At 46.3% G+C, this 16,117-nt stretch overlaps 1 protein-coding gene across 1 annotated transcript in view; it reads right to left on the bottom strand.

Annotated features, from left to right (window-relative positions):
* The window catches only part of LOC121289327 (probable voltage-dependent R-type calcium channel subunit alpha-1E), a 94,047-nt gene extending 78,255 nt beyond the window's left edge, over positions 1 to 15,792 (bottom strand). Inside the window, exons 1-5 of the mRNA XM_041208665.1 lie at positions 15,670 to 15,792; positions 11,904 to 11,963; positions 7,988 to 8,094; positions 7,086 to 7,097; positions 5,123 to 5,219 (exon numbers count right to left, since the gene is read on the bottom strand). Coding sequence (XP_041064599.1) covers positions 5,123 to 5,219; positions 7,086 to 7,097; positions 7,988 to 8,094; positions 11,904 to 11,963; positions 15,670 to 15,753 — 360 coding nt within the window. The 5' untranslated portion in view covers positions 15,754 to 15,792. The remainder of the gene's footprint in view (positions 1 to 5,122; positions 5,220 to 7,085; positions 7,098 to 7,987; positions 8,095 to 11,903; positions 11,964 to 15,669) is intronic.
* Positions 15,793 to 16,117: the final 325 nt, after the last annotated feature.

The raw sequence follows: 16,117 nt of genomic DNA, 5'->3' as shown, positions 1-16,117 counted from the left end.
GTGAGGACAAGGGGGACCCTATAATGGTTCTGGGAGGGAGGAGAAGGTGTGAGGGCAGAGGCATGAGAGATGTGTCGGATATGGTTGAGGGCCCTGTCAATCACAGTTGGGGGGGAAACCTCAGTTAAGGAAGAAAGAAGACATGTCAGAAGTGCTGTTTTGGAAAGTGGCATCATTGGAACAGATGCGACGGAGGTGAAGGAACTGAGAGAATTGGATGGAGTCCTAACAAGGGTCCCCCTTGTCTTCACTTTTCACCCCACCAGCCTCCGCATTCAAAAGATCATCCTCCGCCATTTCCGCCAACTCCAGCATGATGCCCCCACCAAACATACCTTCCCTCCACCCCTCCGGTGGCATTCCGCAGGGACCATTCCCTCTGTGACATACTGTTCCACTCCTCTGTCAACCCCAATACCTCATCCTCTTCCCACGGCACCTTCCCATGCAATCACAGAAGGTGCAACACTTGCCCTTTTACTTCCTCACTGTCCGAGGGCAAATACTGCTTTCATCGGGGACAGTAAACACAGACTGGGTGTCCACTTTGTGGAACACCTTCGCTCAATCTACAAACATGACCCAGACCTTCCTGTCGCTTGCCATTTCAACACACCACCCTGCTCTCATGTCCACATGTCCGTACTTGGCCTGCTGCAATGTTCCAGTGAAGCCCAACGCAAACTGGAGGAACAGCACATTATCTTCTGATTAGGCACTTTACAGCCTTCCGGACTTAACACCGTGTTCAACAACTTCTGACTATGAACTCCTCCACCTTTACCCCCCATTTTTAAAGTTACTTATTTTTATATTTATCTTCTTCTAAATTCATTTTTTGTCTTTCCTTTCAAATTCCTCTTTTATCCCTTTATATCCTTTCTCCCCAACATCGGGCCAGCTGCTCTTTCAGGGTGCTGACCCTTGTTCTGTCATTAACACATTCCACTTTCACACCTTTATGCCACTATCAGCACCTTCTTTAGTCTTTACCACTACCATTAATACTGCCTTTGTCTTGTGTCCATGACATCTTTGTCAATCTCTCCTTAGCCCCCATCTAATGCTGGCCTTCTATCCAGCTTTACTTGCTCCACCATCACCCCCACCCCCACCCCCACCTCCCCCCACCCCACAACAGTATAAACTCCATCTCATTTCTACTTCGCTTTAGCTCTGAAGGAGAATCATATAGACTGGAAACGGTAATTCTGTTTCTCTCTCCACGGATGCTGTCAAACCTGCTGAGTTTTTCCAGTATTTTTTGTTTTTATTTCAGATTTACAGCATCTTCAGTATTTTGCTTTCTCTTAGGTTAGAATATGGACCTCGTTGCCACATGGAATATTAAGTGAATAGCAGAGATATATTTAAGGACCGATAAATGCTTGCATAGTAGGCTGGATTGAAGCCTGCATTGACCTTTTCAAACTCGACACTCCAGCCTACACCCTGCCTTAACATCTAACAGCTGAGCACAACATTAAACAGCATGAAGAGCCACCATCACCCTCCCCTCGACTGCACAGTCCCCACTCCTCCCCCAACACCACTGCTTATTGGCAATGTCAATTGTTTACAGGTTAGTTGCTGCTTTATTTTTTCTAGATACAGATAAAATTGTAGCTGTTTTTGGAACTGTCCTCTGGTTGACTAAAGTTTCAGAAGTGTGCTGAGAGTAGTCTATCTAGTGCTGAAGTGCGCTGATTTAGAAGTTTTTACTGAAACTTGTTTTTTCCAGACATGGCTGGCCTACTCGGGCTTCCTCTTGACTTGAGAATGAAGAGAGTCCACGCTGAGCAGGACAAGCTGCTAGAAGAGGGAGGAGGAGGAAGGAAGGGAGAGAAGGGCTCTCAGCAGCAGGCCCTATCTACCCAGGACTTTAGCAGCTAGATTCTTACCTCAACCTCAGCAGGGAAGAACGCTCACTAAAGGGGTTATCACTGAAATCTTCTATCTGCGGCAGCCATAACTCCAACCTCAGAGCAGGACAAAGATCATTGCCTGTGACTGTCAAGGTGACCTTGGCTATGTACTTTTGTGTTTTGTTCCTCCCAGGCTATGCTGGAAACATAAATAACATCCCACAGTTTGCAGTTTACTGTTCGATAAGAGACATCACTGAGGCTGTTATGCACAGAGACTGTTTAATCTCATTCCCTTTTTCCAGAGACAGGCACAACATGTCATGCCATGTTAAGCTGATCCCAGGCCCAGTGGTGAAGTATGAAACTAGAAGCTAATACTTTTCTTGTTAATAGGTTTACTTCCAGAAAGCAGCATGACATATGGCTGCCTCCTGCCTACTAATCCCTAGTGTCCCAGACGTCTTTCCTAGAACAGGTCACTAGCAGCTAAAGCTTGAGGGGCATCACTCCACACCAAGCATGGCTGATGCCCGCTCCTACCCCCTGCCATAGGTGTAGTGGCAAGATTGAAAAGTTGATAATCAAAGATTGATAATGCATCTTCTATGGCCATCAAGTCCTGGAGTAGGATTCAAACCCAGAGCTCAGAGGTAGGGATACTATCCACTTGGCCACGCATCAGCCTCTTTGGCAAGTAACCATTTAGGCAACGCCTTCTCCCACTTGGGGAATTGAACCCTGGTCTCCCACATGACAGGCCACAACGCTAACCATTATATTAACGAGGAGCTACCCAAGTCTTTCTTTATAAATGCTCTAGGTAATTTATCAAGCAATGCCCTCGACCTGTGTATCTTAACATACCATGATTAATATACCATGTTATCCAAGTTCTGATGAAAAGTTTTCGACCTGAAACGTTAACCCTGTTCCTCTCTTCCTGCTGAATATTTCCAGCATTTTGTGTTTTTATTTCAAATTACCACCATTGTATTTTACATTTGAATTAGGGCTCATGGAATATGGGGTAATACATTTACATGGAGTGAGAATTAGTTAATGGAAAGAAAACAGAGAGGAGGAATTAACAGGTCATTTTTAGTGTGGCAAGTTGTAACTAATGGAGTGCTGCAAAGTTCAGAACTGGGGCCCCAACTGTTTATAATGTATTCCAATGTCATTAACAAGGGGACCGAGTATAATGTATCATAGAATCACAGAATTGTTACAGCCATTTGGCCCACTGTGTCGGTGCTGGCTGTCCAAATGAACAATGTACTAGTGTCATTCATGCATCTAGACCAAGGTATAGGTTATTAATTATATTATATACATATATATGAAAGACCAAGGAACTCAACACTGACCCCTGGGGAACTCCACTACAAAGCTTCCTCCAGTCTGAAAAAAATATATCCAGGTATGCTGTCAATACAAAGATGAGTAAGTAAGCTGTGAGGAGGACACAAAAACAAGGCTGAAAAGGGATGTAGACAGATTAGAAGAGTGGACAAGAAGGTGGCAGGTGGCATATAATGTGAGGAAATGTAAAATTATTCACTTTGATAGGAAAAATAGGAAAACAGAATTTTTTTTAATCATGAGGGACTAGTACATATTGGTATGCAGAGGGATTTGGATGCCTAGTACACATCACAGAAAGTTAACATGCAGGTATAGCAAGCAATTAGGATGGTAAACGCTATGTAAGCCTTTATTGGGTTTGCAGTATAAGAGAAAGGAAGTCTTGCTCCAATTCTACAGTGCATCAGTGAAACCACACCTTGGGCCAGAATATTGCACTCGTCAGTGTCGCGCACCCGACCTGAATGAATGTAAAATGACGTGGTATGATGCCGGCCAAGTGTCCTGACATCATTGTGTACTCGCCCGATATTTCAGCTGGTGGGTGCTCGCTGACAATTAACAGGCCTATTAAGGCCATTAAAGATCTAATTGAATTAAATTTTTCACTGCCCGTCCAACCTTATGGTTAAAGACATCAGGAAATATGGTGATAGTGTGGAAAAATGGTGTTGAGATAGATCAGCCATGATCTAGTTGAATGGCGGAGCAGGCTTGAGGGGCCGAATGGCCTACTCCTGCTCCTATTTCCTATGTTCATGTGAGAGGATTCTCCTTTGAATATAAATAGAGCGTTGGGTCTATATTCCCCTGGAGCTGAGAAGAGTGAGAGGTGATTTCATAGAAACATAAGTTTGTGAGAGGGCTTGACAGAGTAGAGGCTGAGAAGCTGTTTCCGCTGGTTGGAGGATCTAGAACTAGAGGTCACACTCTCTCAGGATAAGGTGTTGGTCACTTAGGACTGAGGAGAATTTTCTTTCACTCAGGGAATTGTGAATCTTTGGAATTCCCTATCCCAAGGGGCTGTGAATGTTTAGCCAATGGATCTATTCAATTCAGAGATCAATTGATTTTTGGGCATTAAGGTTGTCAGGGGATTTAGGGAAAGGGGAAGTATGCTGAATTGTGATAGGTTAGCCATGATTTTTCTGGCTGCCAGAGCTTGAGGGGCTGAATGGCCTCCTCTTGGCCTGGATGTTGCAATGTGGGCAATGGATTTGGAATGAAACACAACAGAGAGGTAAAGAATTTTGCTGGTAGCCATATAATCAACATGCCAGCACAAGAACTGGGATTGCTGTTAGAAGGAGATAACTGTCGAGGTGGCTACTCGAACCATAAGGAGTTGGGGAGACGTGCGGAAACCAAGGAATGGCAGATTTCTCTATCAATGTTGAAACCAATGTTCATATGTTAATACTGGGAATTGAGAGATTTTATAGCAACTTTGGCAATTACTGAAGCAGCATTCTTAGTTTAATGTCTAAATCCTCCTAGGGAGTGGTGTGAATATTGGTGGAAGTGTATCTGCCCTGACTAACCAAGAAATGACTGTGTGATTAAGAGGCCTGGGTAGCTACTGGTATGCCTGATCAATATCCCTGTTTCTTTTCCGGTTTGGCACTGACATGTGCTACAGAGATCATTGCGCTGGTAATTTCCACAACTTTGAGCTACTGTAAATATTGGTTGGGGTAGGAGATGGTATGAGAATTTGGAGATTAGATCAATGAAGTGAAAGGGAGATGTGAAGATGTGTATGGGTCAGTGGTCTGGAGATTCGGGAGAACAACAGAGGAAATTTCACAGAAATAGTGAGTAATGTCCATGTTATGGGGCCAATACCAGACATGGTATTGTCAGAAATGCTCTGCAAATGAAGTCCATACCTTCAGTTTGGGGAGTCGCTTGATAGTCTTAAGAGGCCTGAGAACTCGCAGAACACGTAGAGACTTAATAGTGTTAATGTCCTTCCCACTGGAGCCCCTGTAGGTGAAAATAACATACAGACATTAAACACCAATGACACATTACAGGCAGTAAACACAGACACATCACACACAGGTATTCAACACAGACATATAACACACAGGTATTAAACACAGACATATAACACACAGGTATTAAACACAGACATATAACACACAGGTATTAAACGCAGACATATAGCACAGGTATTAAATGCAGACATATAACACAGGTATTAAATGCAGACATATAACACACAGGTATTAAATGCAGACATATAACACTCAGGTACTAAACGCAGACATATAACACACAGGTATTAAATGCAGACGTATAACACACAAGTATTAAACGCAGACGTATAACACACAGGTATTAAACGCAGACATATAACACACATGCATGAAACACAGACAAATAACACACAGGCATGAAGCACAGGATTATAACACATAGGCATTAAACGCAGACAAATAACATGCAGGCATTAAACACAGGAGTGTAACACACGGGGATTAAATATAGATGTTAACTCAAGCAATAAACATCTATGAATAATACAGGGGTTTTTAACACAGTTATAGAACACAGAGCAATTAAACAATGATGTTTGCTATACAGGTATTGAACACAAATGTATAACACATGGTGTTAGACTCAGATACAGACGGTGTTAGACTCAGATACACACGGTGTTAGACTCAGATACACACGGTGTTAGACTCAGATACACAGGTATTAAACGCAGAGGTGTATAACATGCAGGTATTAAACACAGATGTATAACACATGGGTATTAAACACAGTGATGCATAACACACGGGTATAAAACAGAGATATATAGCACGGGTATTAAATGCAGAGATATATAACATGCAGGTATTAAACACAGAGTTGTATAACATAGGTATTAAAAACAGATGTATAACATGGGTATTAGACACAGAGATGTATGACACGGTTATTAAATATAGAGGTTTATAACAGGGGAGTGTTAAACACATATGTATAACACACAGGTATAAAATATACATATATAACAGATGAGTATAAAACACAGAGATATATAACACACTGATATTAAACACACGGATATTAAACACAGAGATGTATAACATACGGGTATTAAACACAGATATATAACACATGGGTATTAAACACAGATGTACAACACATGGGTATTAAACACAGAGGTGTATAACACATGGGTATTAAACACAGAGATGTACAACACATGGGTATTAAACACTGATATATACTACACAGGTATTAAATACAGATGTGTACCACATGGGTTTAAACACATATGTATAACACACAGATAGTAAACACAGTTGTATAATACAGGGGTATTAAACACAGATATACAAACACAGTGATGTATAATGCAGGGTATTAGCATAGGGGTATTAGCATGTATCAGACAGTGGTATTACACATAGACACATAAAACACCCAAGCATTAAACACTGAGACTGATAACACAGGGACATTAAACAGGCAGAAACGTGTACCCACCAAACTGGTGTTAAACACTTCAGAGATGTATAACACACCATTATTGTTAATTTCCCTGTAGCCCGGTTAGTGTGAAGATATCTGACCATTTTCCTTCTAACAATGTTAGCTATAAAGAACATTTAAGAAGAGAGGGCAATCAGCCCAGTGAGGCTTGTGCCCTTTTCAGCGATGAATCCCATGGAGCTTCCTTTTCACCACATTGCCCTAACTAAGTCCCCAACAATTGTCCCCAAGTGAAATTAGACTCCCCACCCCAACAGTAATATTCAAGCACACATCATGGGATCCCAACCAGTAGTTGACACATGTCAGTCTCTGAGGAGTCCTCAGGCTGAGACGCAGGCAGATCTGGATTATAATTACCCGATAAGATTCCTTTAGAAGGTGAAGCAGGAGTCATTGAAGAAAGGAGAGAAGACAAGAGTACAGGGTTAGTAGGGCCATCATACTTTGAGCCAAGTGAGCATTAACATGGAGATCTCAGCACATGTACAGAGACAAGCGGCAGCATGAGATGCCAGACAGTGCACATGCAGGCCCCTCTGAAGAGTTGCCAACACTAGCTGGACATTTTGCTGGATGCATCATGGCATGGCCTATACCCTCTATCTGCCCCACTGCCACTCTCTGCCAAATGGTTGGGAGGCACATCCATTCGCACAGTGCACAGTCTTCCTACAAACAATCACACTCCCCGTTACCTCTTTCAATGATTCTTGACTATCAGCCCAACAGCCATGTTTTACAGCTTCAATATTTGAACAATTCATCAACAAAAGTATAGAAATTTTATGTAAATCCACCTTAGTATACCTGCCCTGGGAGTGCCTGATAGGGACAGTGTATATGGAGCCTTACTCTGTATCTAACCCTGTGCTGTACCTGTCCTGGGAGTGTTTGTTGGGACAGTGTAGAGAGAGATTTACTCTGTATCTCACCCCGTGCTTTACCTGTCCTGGGAGTGTTTGATGGCTTCAATGTAGAGAGAGCTTTGCTCTGTATCTAACCCTGTGCTGTACCTACCCTGGGAGTGTTTGATGGTGACAGTGTAGAGGGGTAGAGGGAGCTTTACTCTGTATCTAACCCTGTGTTGTACCTGTCCTGGGAGTGTTTGATGGTGACAGTGTAGAGGGAGCTTTACTCTGTATTCAACCCCCTCCCCCATTTTAACACCTCCATCCGCTGTCCCTCCCATCCCCCACCCCATGCATTAACACCAAGTAGCCTAACCTGACCCAGCATTCTGCTTACTGTCAGTCACTTACGTGAACGCAAATGCGACCAGGGCCCCACTCACAACAATAAAATCCAGAATGTTCCAAACGTCCCGGAAGTACGAGCCTTCATGGAAAATCAAACCAATATCTATCATCTAGAGAAAGGATCACAGCAAAATTAGCAGTCGGTAGTTGATTCACATTTCAGCTCTGTCACCTATTAATTCTTAGAGATTAGCAAGGACTTGCATTTAAATAGCACCTTTATCGTTAGTAAAACACACAGAGATGCCTTCACAGGAGCATCATTGTACAACACTTAACAGCAAGCCATATAAGGAGATATTAGGGCAGATGAGTAAGGGGGCAAATTTTCGGAAATATTTTGAAGAGAGAGGTGTAGAGGATAAGGGGAGAATTCTGGAGCTCAGAGCCTGAGCAGCTGAAGCTGTGGCAGCCAGTGGAGTAGCGATGTAAAACAGGAACGTGTACGATTCTAATCCGCATCAAACCCCATTATAACCATCACCACTGAGTCACTGATCTACACTGGCACCCAGGCTGGCAACACCACCAATTTAAAATTTCATCCTGACATTTAAACCCCTTCATAGTCTCACTCCTCCTATCCTCTGATCATCTTCAGTTCTACGATCGCCTGACCCCATCAATCCCACTTGTGCATTTCCCACCCCCTTTGCCCTTCTGCTGCTGAAACTCTGGGAATGCCTCTCTATGTCTGTGTCCCTCCCTCTCTCTGTACCTTTAAGATCCCACTTTACTGCTATCTCTGTGAGTTAACTTTTGATCACCTCTGCTCTTATCTCTTTTACCTGCTGTGAAGAATGTGATAAGATTTTCACATTAGGAACGCTACATGAATAGACATGTTTGTGTGTGTGTGTGTGTGCAATTAGCTTGCAATGTATCTATATCTTAACCTGGGTACCGCTGCCCTTCATTTGTAAGAGATGCCTCCATGGGCCTGTGAACTGAAGGTCCTCTGTATCATGCAGCTCCCTCATTGTCAAAATGCTATGTTACCTTGAAAGAATGGATGATGTTGGACCTGTCCTCTGTAAAGCCATGGTGCCTGCTTTCATTTCATCAGATGGTTACCTGCCCTTTCACTAATTATTTCATCAACTTCATTAAGCTAAGTTATGCCTATACCCAGTATGCCCTGCTAATGGGCTTGGAGTTTATTTTTAAATAAATCATTGCAGTGGCTATTTTGAAAGCTCATTGCTGTGCTTACGGGGAATGAACATTGTGGGGGTCTCAAATCACAAGTAGATCTGAAGTTTAAAAGTGGCACATTCCCCAAAAAATATCTGTGAAACATTTGGTTTAAAGACCATTTCTTCCAGATATTTGGCTGATAATGTAAACTCGGAAGAGGGTAACACTAAATGAAGGATTGTGCATTACTACAGTACCCTCCATAACCTCAGGACATCCTAAAACACTTCATAGCCACTCAAGCTGTCTTGCGGAGTAGTCACTGTAAGAAACAGGGAAATCAAGATCCCATAAGGCACAATGTAATAACGACCAGATCATCAAATTAAATAATTAATTGATGGATAAATATTGACTGGAACAGTAACGAGAACTTCCCTATCCTCCTTTAAATATTGCTTTGGGATCTTTTACAATCCCCGAGAAAGCAGGCTTTAACATCTTATCTGAAAGATGGCACCCATGACAGTGCAGCATTCCCTCAGTACTGCACTGGAGATGTCAACCCAGATTATTAGCTCAGCTCTCCGGAGCCAGATGCCAACCAGCAACCTTCTGACTCAGAGGTGAGAGTCCCTCTGAGGAGAGAGTCCCTCCGAGGACAGATTCCTTCCGAGGACAGAGTCCTTCTGAGGACAGGGTCCTTCCGAGCCAAGCAGACACTTGAATAGGGACTGGTTGGGCTGGTGTTCAAGGAGGAAATGTAAGGTGCAGAGTGTTCTCATGAGGTTTGGGGATGTAGGCACTGTGCTGAGGGCTGGAGGTATAGAGGGACTGGACACTGTGATGAAGGATGGGGTGTAGAGGGACTAGACACGGTGGTGAGGGATGGGGGTGTAGAGAGACTGGACACTGTGGTGAGGGATGGGTGTAGAGACGGACTGGACACTGTGGTGAGGGATGGGGGTGGAGACAGACTGGACACTGTGGTGATGGATAGGGGTGTAGAGGGACTGGACACTGTGGTGAGGGATGGGGCTGTAGAGGGACTGGACACTGTGATGAGGGATGGGAATGGAGACGGACTGTACACTGTGATGAGGGATAGGGGTATAGAGGGACTGGACACTGTGGTGAGGGATGAGGATGGAGACGAACTGGACACTATGGTGAGGGATGGGGGTGGAGACGGACTGGACACTATGGTGAGGGATGGGGGTGGAGACAGACTGGACACTGTGGTGAGGGCCAGAGGGGCCGAACACTCTGGTGATGGATTGGGGTGTAGAGGGACTGGACACTGTGGTGAGGGATGGGGGTGGAGATGGACTGGACATTGTGGTGAGGGATGGAGGTGTAGAGGGACTGGACACTGTGGTGAGGGATTGGGGTGGAGATGGACTGGACACTGTGGTGAGGGATGGGGGTGGAGACAGACTGGACACTGTGGTGAGGGATGGGGTGGAGACAGACTGGACACTGTGTTGATCGACGGGGGTGGAGACGGACTGGACACTGTGGTGAGGGATGGGGGTGGAGACGGACTGGACATTGTGGTGGGGGCCAGAGGGACCTAACACTCTGGTGATGGATTGGGGTGTAGTGGGACTGGACATTGTGGTGAGGGATGGGGGTGTGGAGGGACTGGACACTGTGGTGAGGGATGGGGGTGTGGAGGGACTGGACACTGTGGTGAGGGATGGAGGTGTAGAGGGACTGGACACTGTGGTGAGGGACGGGGGTGGAGACGGACTGGACACTATGGTGAGGGATGGGGGTGGAGACAGACTGGACATTTTTTTCATGGACGGGGGTGGAGACGGACTGGACACTGTGGTGAGGGCCGGGGGTGGAGACGGACTGGACACTATGGTGAGGGACGGGGGTGGAGACAGACTGGACACTGTTGATGGACGGGGGTGGAGACGGACTGGACACTGTGGTGAGGGATGGGGGTGGAGACGGCCTGGACATTGTGGTGCGGGCCAGAGGGACCTAACACTCTGGTGATGGATTGGGGTGTAGAGGGACTGGACATTGTGGTGAGGGATGGGGGTGTGGAGGGACTGGACACTGTGGTGAGGGATGGAGGTGTAGAGGGACTGGACATTGTGGTGAGGGATGGGGGTGTGGAGGGACTGGACACTGTGATGAGGGACGGGGGTGGAGACGGACTGGACACTGTGGTGAGGGATGGAGGTGTAGAGGGACTGGACACTGTGGTGAGGGACGGGTGTGGAGATGGAGTGGACACTGTGGTGAGGGACGGGTGTGGAGACGGATTAGACACTGTTGTGAGGGACGGGTGTGGAGACGGACAGGACACTGTGGTGAGGGACGGGGGTGGAGACAGACTGGACACTGTGGTGAGGGATGGGGGTGGAGACAGACTGGACAGTGTGTTGATCGACGGGGGTGGAGACGGACTGGACACTGTGGTGAGGGACGGGTGTGGAGACGGACTGGACACTGTGGTGAGGGATGGGGTGGAGACAGACTGGACACTGTGTTGATCGACGGGGGTGGAGACGGACTGGACACTGTGGTGAGGGATGGGGGTGGAGACGGACTGGACATTGTGGTGGGGGCCAGAGGGACCTAACACTCTGGTGATGGATTGGGGTGTAGAGGGACTGGACATTGTGGTGAGAAAAAGGCAGTTTGCCTCTGAAATGTGGGAAGTATTAAATTTCCATTTTGTGTCTGTAAATGTTGTGATGTAGGTAGACTGTGATTAGAGAAAGGAGAGTTGAGATAAGAGTTCGGTGATGAAATATTTTACCTTTATCACCATCTCGAACGTGAAGACTCCGGTGAACACGTAGTCAAAGTACCTCAGCACCTGGAAGAGAGTGAGAGAGATGCTCAGTGACTCACTGTTATAAAACACATGAAGCACTACCTTTATTTTCAGAAGCTCTTTCCCTGTTTCTCCTTTCTGCCTTTCCCCTCCTTCCCACAGATTGGAGCAGGGAGACAGATGGTGAACCTGAGCCCTGCTGCTTCAGAATTGTGCCCCAGAGGACCTGTACCTTCTCATTTCTTCGCCCATCTGTCAGGGGGGCCTGCCTGACACCCTCCCAACATTCAGGTCAAAACAGGCCACTCCATATAGGGCACTCAGCCAGAAAGTGAGTGACAGTGGGGGCACACACAGCGCTTGCACACATGCACAGAACTGCTGTAAGTGACGGTGATTCATTATAGGCACATAATTTGTATGTAACTATCCTCCACTCACTGCATTTTGCTGTAGATTGTCTTTGTTTGTTGTTGTAGGGCCCTCCTTTTGTTTTACAATGGCAAGGCCCACAAGGTGCATTTTACCTCTTCAAATTCACCTGATCCTTCTCTCTTATCATCATCCGATGGGGAGAAGTCTCCTCCCACTCCGGGAATAATTATCTTTAAAGGGCGATTTCTTAACGGAGCCAAACCCTTGCTCGGGTGGAGCTTCTTGTTAGAATTTTTTCCAGAGCATGTAATAATCAAATCAGCTCCTTATTGCCAGTCAGTTTGTGAAATTCCCCTTTCAGTGCCTGAGCTGCTGGCACCAGGTCTTGTTTCTGGTCTCTTGCAGTCACGGTCTCAGTATTTCAACTCTGGGGTTTCCTCTTCTCCAACCACCTTGTTTGAGATAATATTGGTTTTGATTCCCTCCAGCTGTTGGGTTAGGGAGGCTTTGCCTTGTTTGGTTTTACACCTCCACCTTCACCAGGTCACCCCCTCCAACTACTTCAACCAAGACACCAGCTCCTCTATTTCCAGTGTTAGGTTTGACTTTTTATTGTGATTTTTCAGAGTGTCTATCCATTTCTTTGCTCTGTTTCGCAGTCTCGCACTTTCAGCTCCTTCTCACCGGTCAAGCCTGTTCAACAGGGCCACCCTGCAGCTGAGATCATTTGGCTTTTGCTCTTCATTGTTGATTTTCATCTTCACTTCATCCCGATCATTGAAAAGGGTTGATGCTTTTCTTCTGTCTTCAGTGCCAACTTACACAGGATTTCCACTTTGACTGTCAGGCTGCAATTGCCGAGCTTTCCATGGCTGAGCTGATCTCATAGTTCCTCCTGTGCTTTCTGCAGACTCTAGTTGGGTCAGACCAGTCAGCTTTTGCTGGGAACGGCAGTTCAGAGCTTCCTGGCTGGCCAGTTCAGCTGTCACCTCACAGGCTCTTACAAATACTTCACAGATTCACCGTCTTGGGGTTAACTTCTGCTCCCTGCCCCCTTTTGATTTTCTGGTTTTCCTGGGTCCCTGGTACAACTTGGAGTCTGAGCAGGGCACCCCATTGCCTTTGTTGCCTTTCTGGATTCACTGATGAGGATATTAAACTCTTGAGAAATGCCTTCCCAGTATTACAGGCTGCGAAAGCTGGAGTACTACTCCAGGCTTCACTTCCCAGGCAGCTTGCTTCATTTCCAACTCGACCCTGGGTTCCTGTTTTAGCTGCCTGGCTGAGAGTGAACGCCATGTGAAAGTCAAGGGAAGCAGGGTTGCTGCATTCAGAACCAGGAAGGGCCGTCAGCTCCTTTCCGTTAACGTTCATTGTTTCTAGGAAAGTGTGAGCAGCCTCCACAAGGCACCCAAGCTACACTAACTCGGCCAATCCCTGCTTGCATTCTCTGGAAGCTGATTACCTGGGCTCCTCTAGGTTTGGTTTATATGCCACTCCCTAACCACTCTCATCAAACCGCAAACATTGACACATTTGCTGCGATTCCCTCAGGGGTGGTGTAAGTCTCTTGGTTGCTTCTCAGCGGCCACCATGCCTCCTAGAGTTATCAGCCCCGAGTCCAGTCCCATTCTTGGGACTCAGGGGTGACATGAGCTGCAGAATGTCAGGGATCTGACCAGTTCCTCTGCAGTGATTATCTCTTGGCCACAGGCTGGGTCCCCTTAACCTGATGCTGTGTGAACAGGCTTGTAGATAGTGGCAACTCCATGATCCTGATAGACCAAATGGTGGCTTCAACTGATGTAGAAAGCCAAACATTAGTCAGTGGGGTGCCTTGACTACCTGGTCAATTCAGGCATTGAGTCACTGAGGCTGTACAGTTAAGGGGAGTCCAGCCTGGTGAAGGACGCCACCTTCACCCGTGGCCACTGAGCACTTACTGCTCGAGATCAAAGCCAGCCTTTTGAGCATGGCCTGCTCAGAAGGAAGCCATGGTGCCAGCCCATTGGTCTGGTGGCCACTTCATCTGCTGAGCACAAAGGCCAATGGGTAAACTTGCACTTCATCCTCTGGGGTAATTTGACAGGTTTGGATGGGTTGGATGAGGGAAGCCTGTCACTCTGTCTGGCCCTGCTGCTGCCTCACTTCTGTGATCTTTTCCTGACTCGATGTGCTGCCCTGGTTCACCAGCAGTTGGGTAGTCTCCACTGGGCCTCAAGGATCAGGGTAGTCTTCTCTTGTGTGGTACCATGGGCCTGTTGCAGGCCATGTGTGGCTCACACAAGCTCTCTCCACATTTTATCCAAGGGATTGGTCTTTTTTTTTAAACTGTTAGAGTGTTTAAATTCTACTCCTGACACCATGTGTTACAGGGTCCTATCATCACGGAGCTATCTTATTTTACAAGCAATACTCTTTGATTAAAATCAGGACAAAACAGCTGCTTGATCAGGACCTTGTCCATGACCTTAAACCTTCACTGTCTCTATTAGCAGCAGTGTGTACTATCTACAAGACGAAATGCAGCAACTCTCCAAGGCTCCTTCGACAGCACCTTCCAAATATACAACCTCTCCCACCTAGAAGGACCAGGGGAGCAGATGGATGGGAACACCACCACCTAGAAGTTCCCCTCCAAGTCACTCACCATCCTGACTTGGAAATATATCACCGTTCCTTCACTGTCGCTGGGTCAAAATCCTGGAACTCTCTCCCTAACAGCACTGTGTGTGTACCTACACCACATGTACTGCAGCGGTTCAAGAAGGCAGCTCACCACCACCTTCTCAAGGGGCAGTTAGGGATGGGCAATAAAAGCTGGCCTTTCCAATTCATGTCCACATCCCATAAAGGAATAAATAAAAATTCAAGCTGCAAGCAATGCACATAACACGATGCAAGGTCCAACATTACAACTATCGAGTTCTTCAATTCCCAGCCTCTCTCGAAACCTATGTCTCCTGAACATCCCCTTATATGAACCTGACTGAACAATGTCTTCTCCCTCACCGCACTCAATTATCTATAAAGGGGCAGTTCTTAAAGGAGCCATAGCTTAGTCAGGGACCTGAGCCTGAATTATTCTACAGCTGACATACTGGAACTGAATCCCCCTCCTACCGAAGGAGTAGATTGAATTGCATTAATATTATAGGCTCCACGCTGTGCCAGTGGTCTTTGTTCACTGCAGTCTATATTTGTTGCAATAAGGAACTCTGCTGCAGTATCCCTGGAGATTTGTTTTTAAATTCCTGAAGGGGCTCCAGGCCAATGCTGGACAATCCTAGAGGTGGTAGCCAGGGCCTTAAGGGGACAACATCATGCCTGCCAGCTCAGCATGCTCACTCTACGCTGGTCACCACAGGCTTACCTGATTCCTCTCTGAATCTTTGTTGATGGGATCCTCTGCTGCCAGAGCCACACTGCTGGCTGCGATCACCAGCAGGATGCACATCTCAAAGTACCGCAGGTTAACGATGAAGTGACACACCCTGCGCAACCTGCCAAAGAGGAAGGAACAGTTACTATGGGAATTCCACATATTGAAACAGCTCCTGCAGCTCATGCGATGCCTGCTTGCCCAGTTAGAGGCCCAACCGAAATGCACCAGGCTGGCCTTGGGAATCTAAACTCAGCAAGGGTAGCTCCATCTACCTCCCCCAACCCTCCCTTTGCTGATATTTGCTTGTTGAAAATTGCCCACAGGGTGTCCACTCCTGACATGGGGCTGAATCTAGTTGGGATTAAAGAAAAAATCACTTCAAAGAAACTAGCGTCCAAGGAATAGGAGGATGCCATTCGCCTCCTTAGGCTTGTTT

This window comes from Carcharodon carcharias, chromosome 16 (genome assembly GCF_017639515.1).
Source record: "Carcharodon carcharias isolate sCarCar2 chromosome 16, sCarCar2.pri, whole genome shotgun sequence".
In the NCBI taxonomy this organism is placed as follows: domain Eukaryota; kingdom Metazoa; phylum Chordata; class Chondrichthyes; order Lamniformes; family Lamnidae; genus Carcharodon; species Carcharodon carcharias.
Note: the sequence above shows the minus strand (reverse complement) of the source record. Positions and strands in the feature narration are given on the sequence as shown.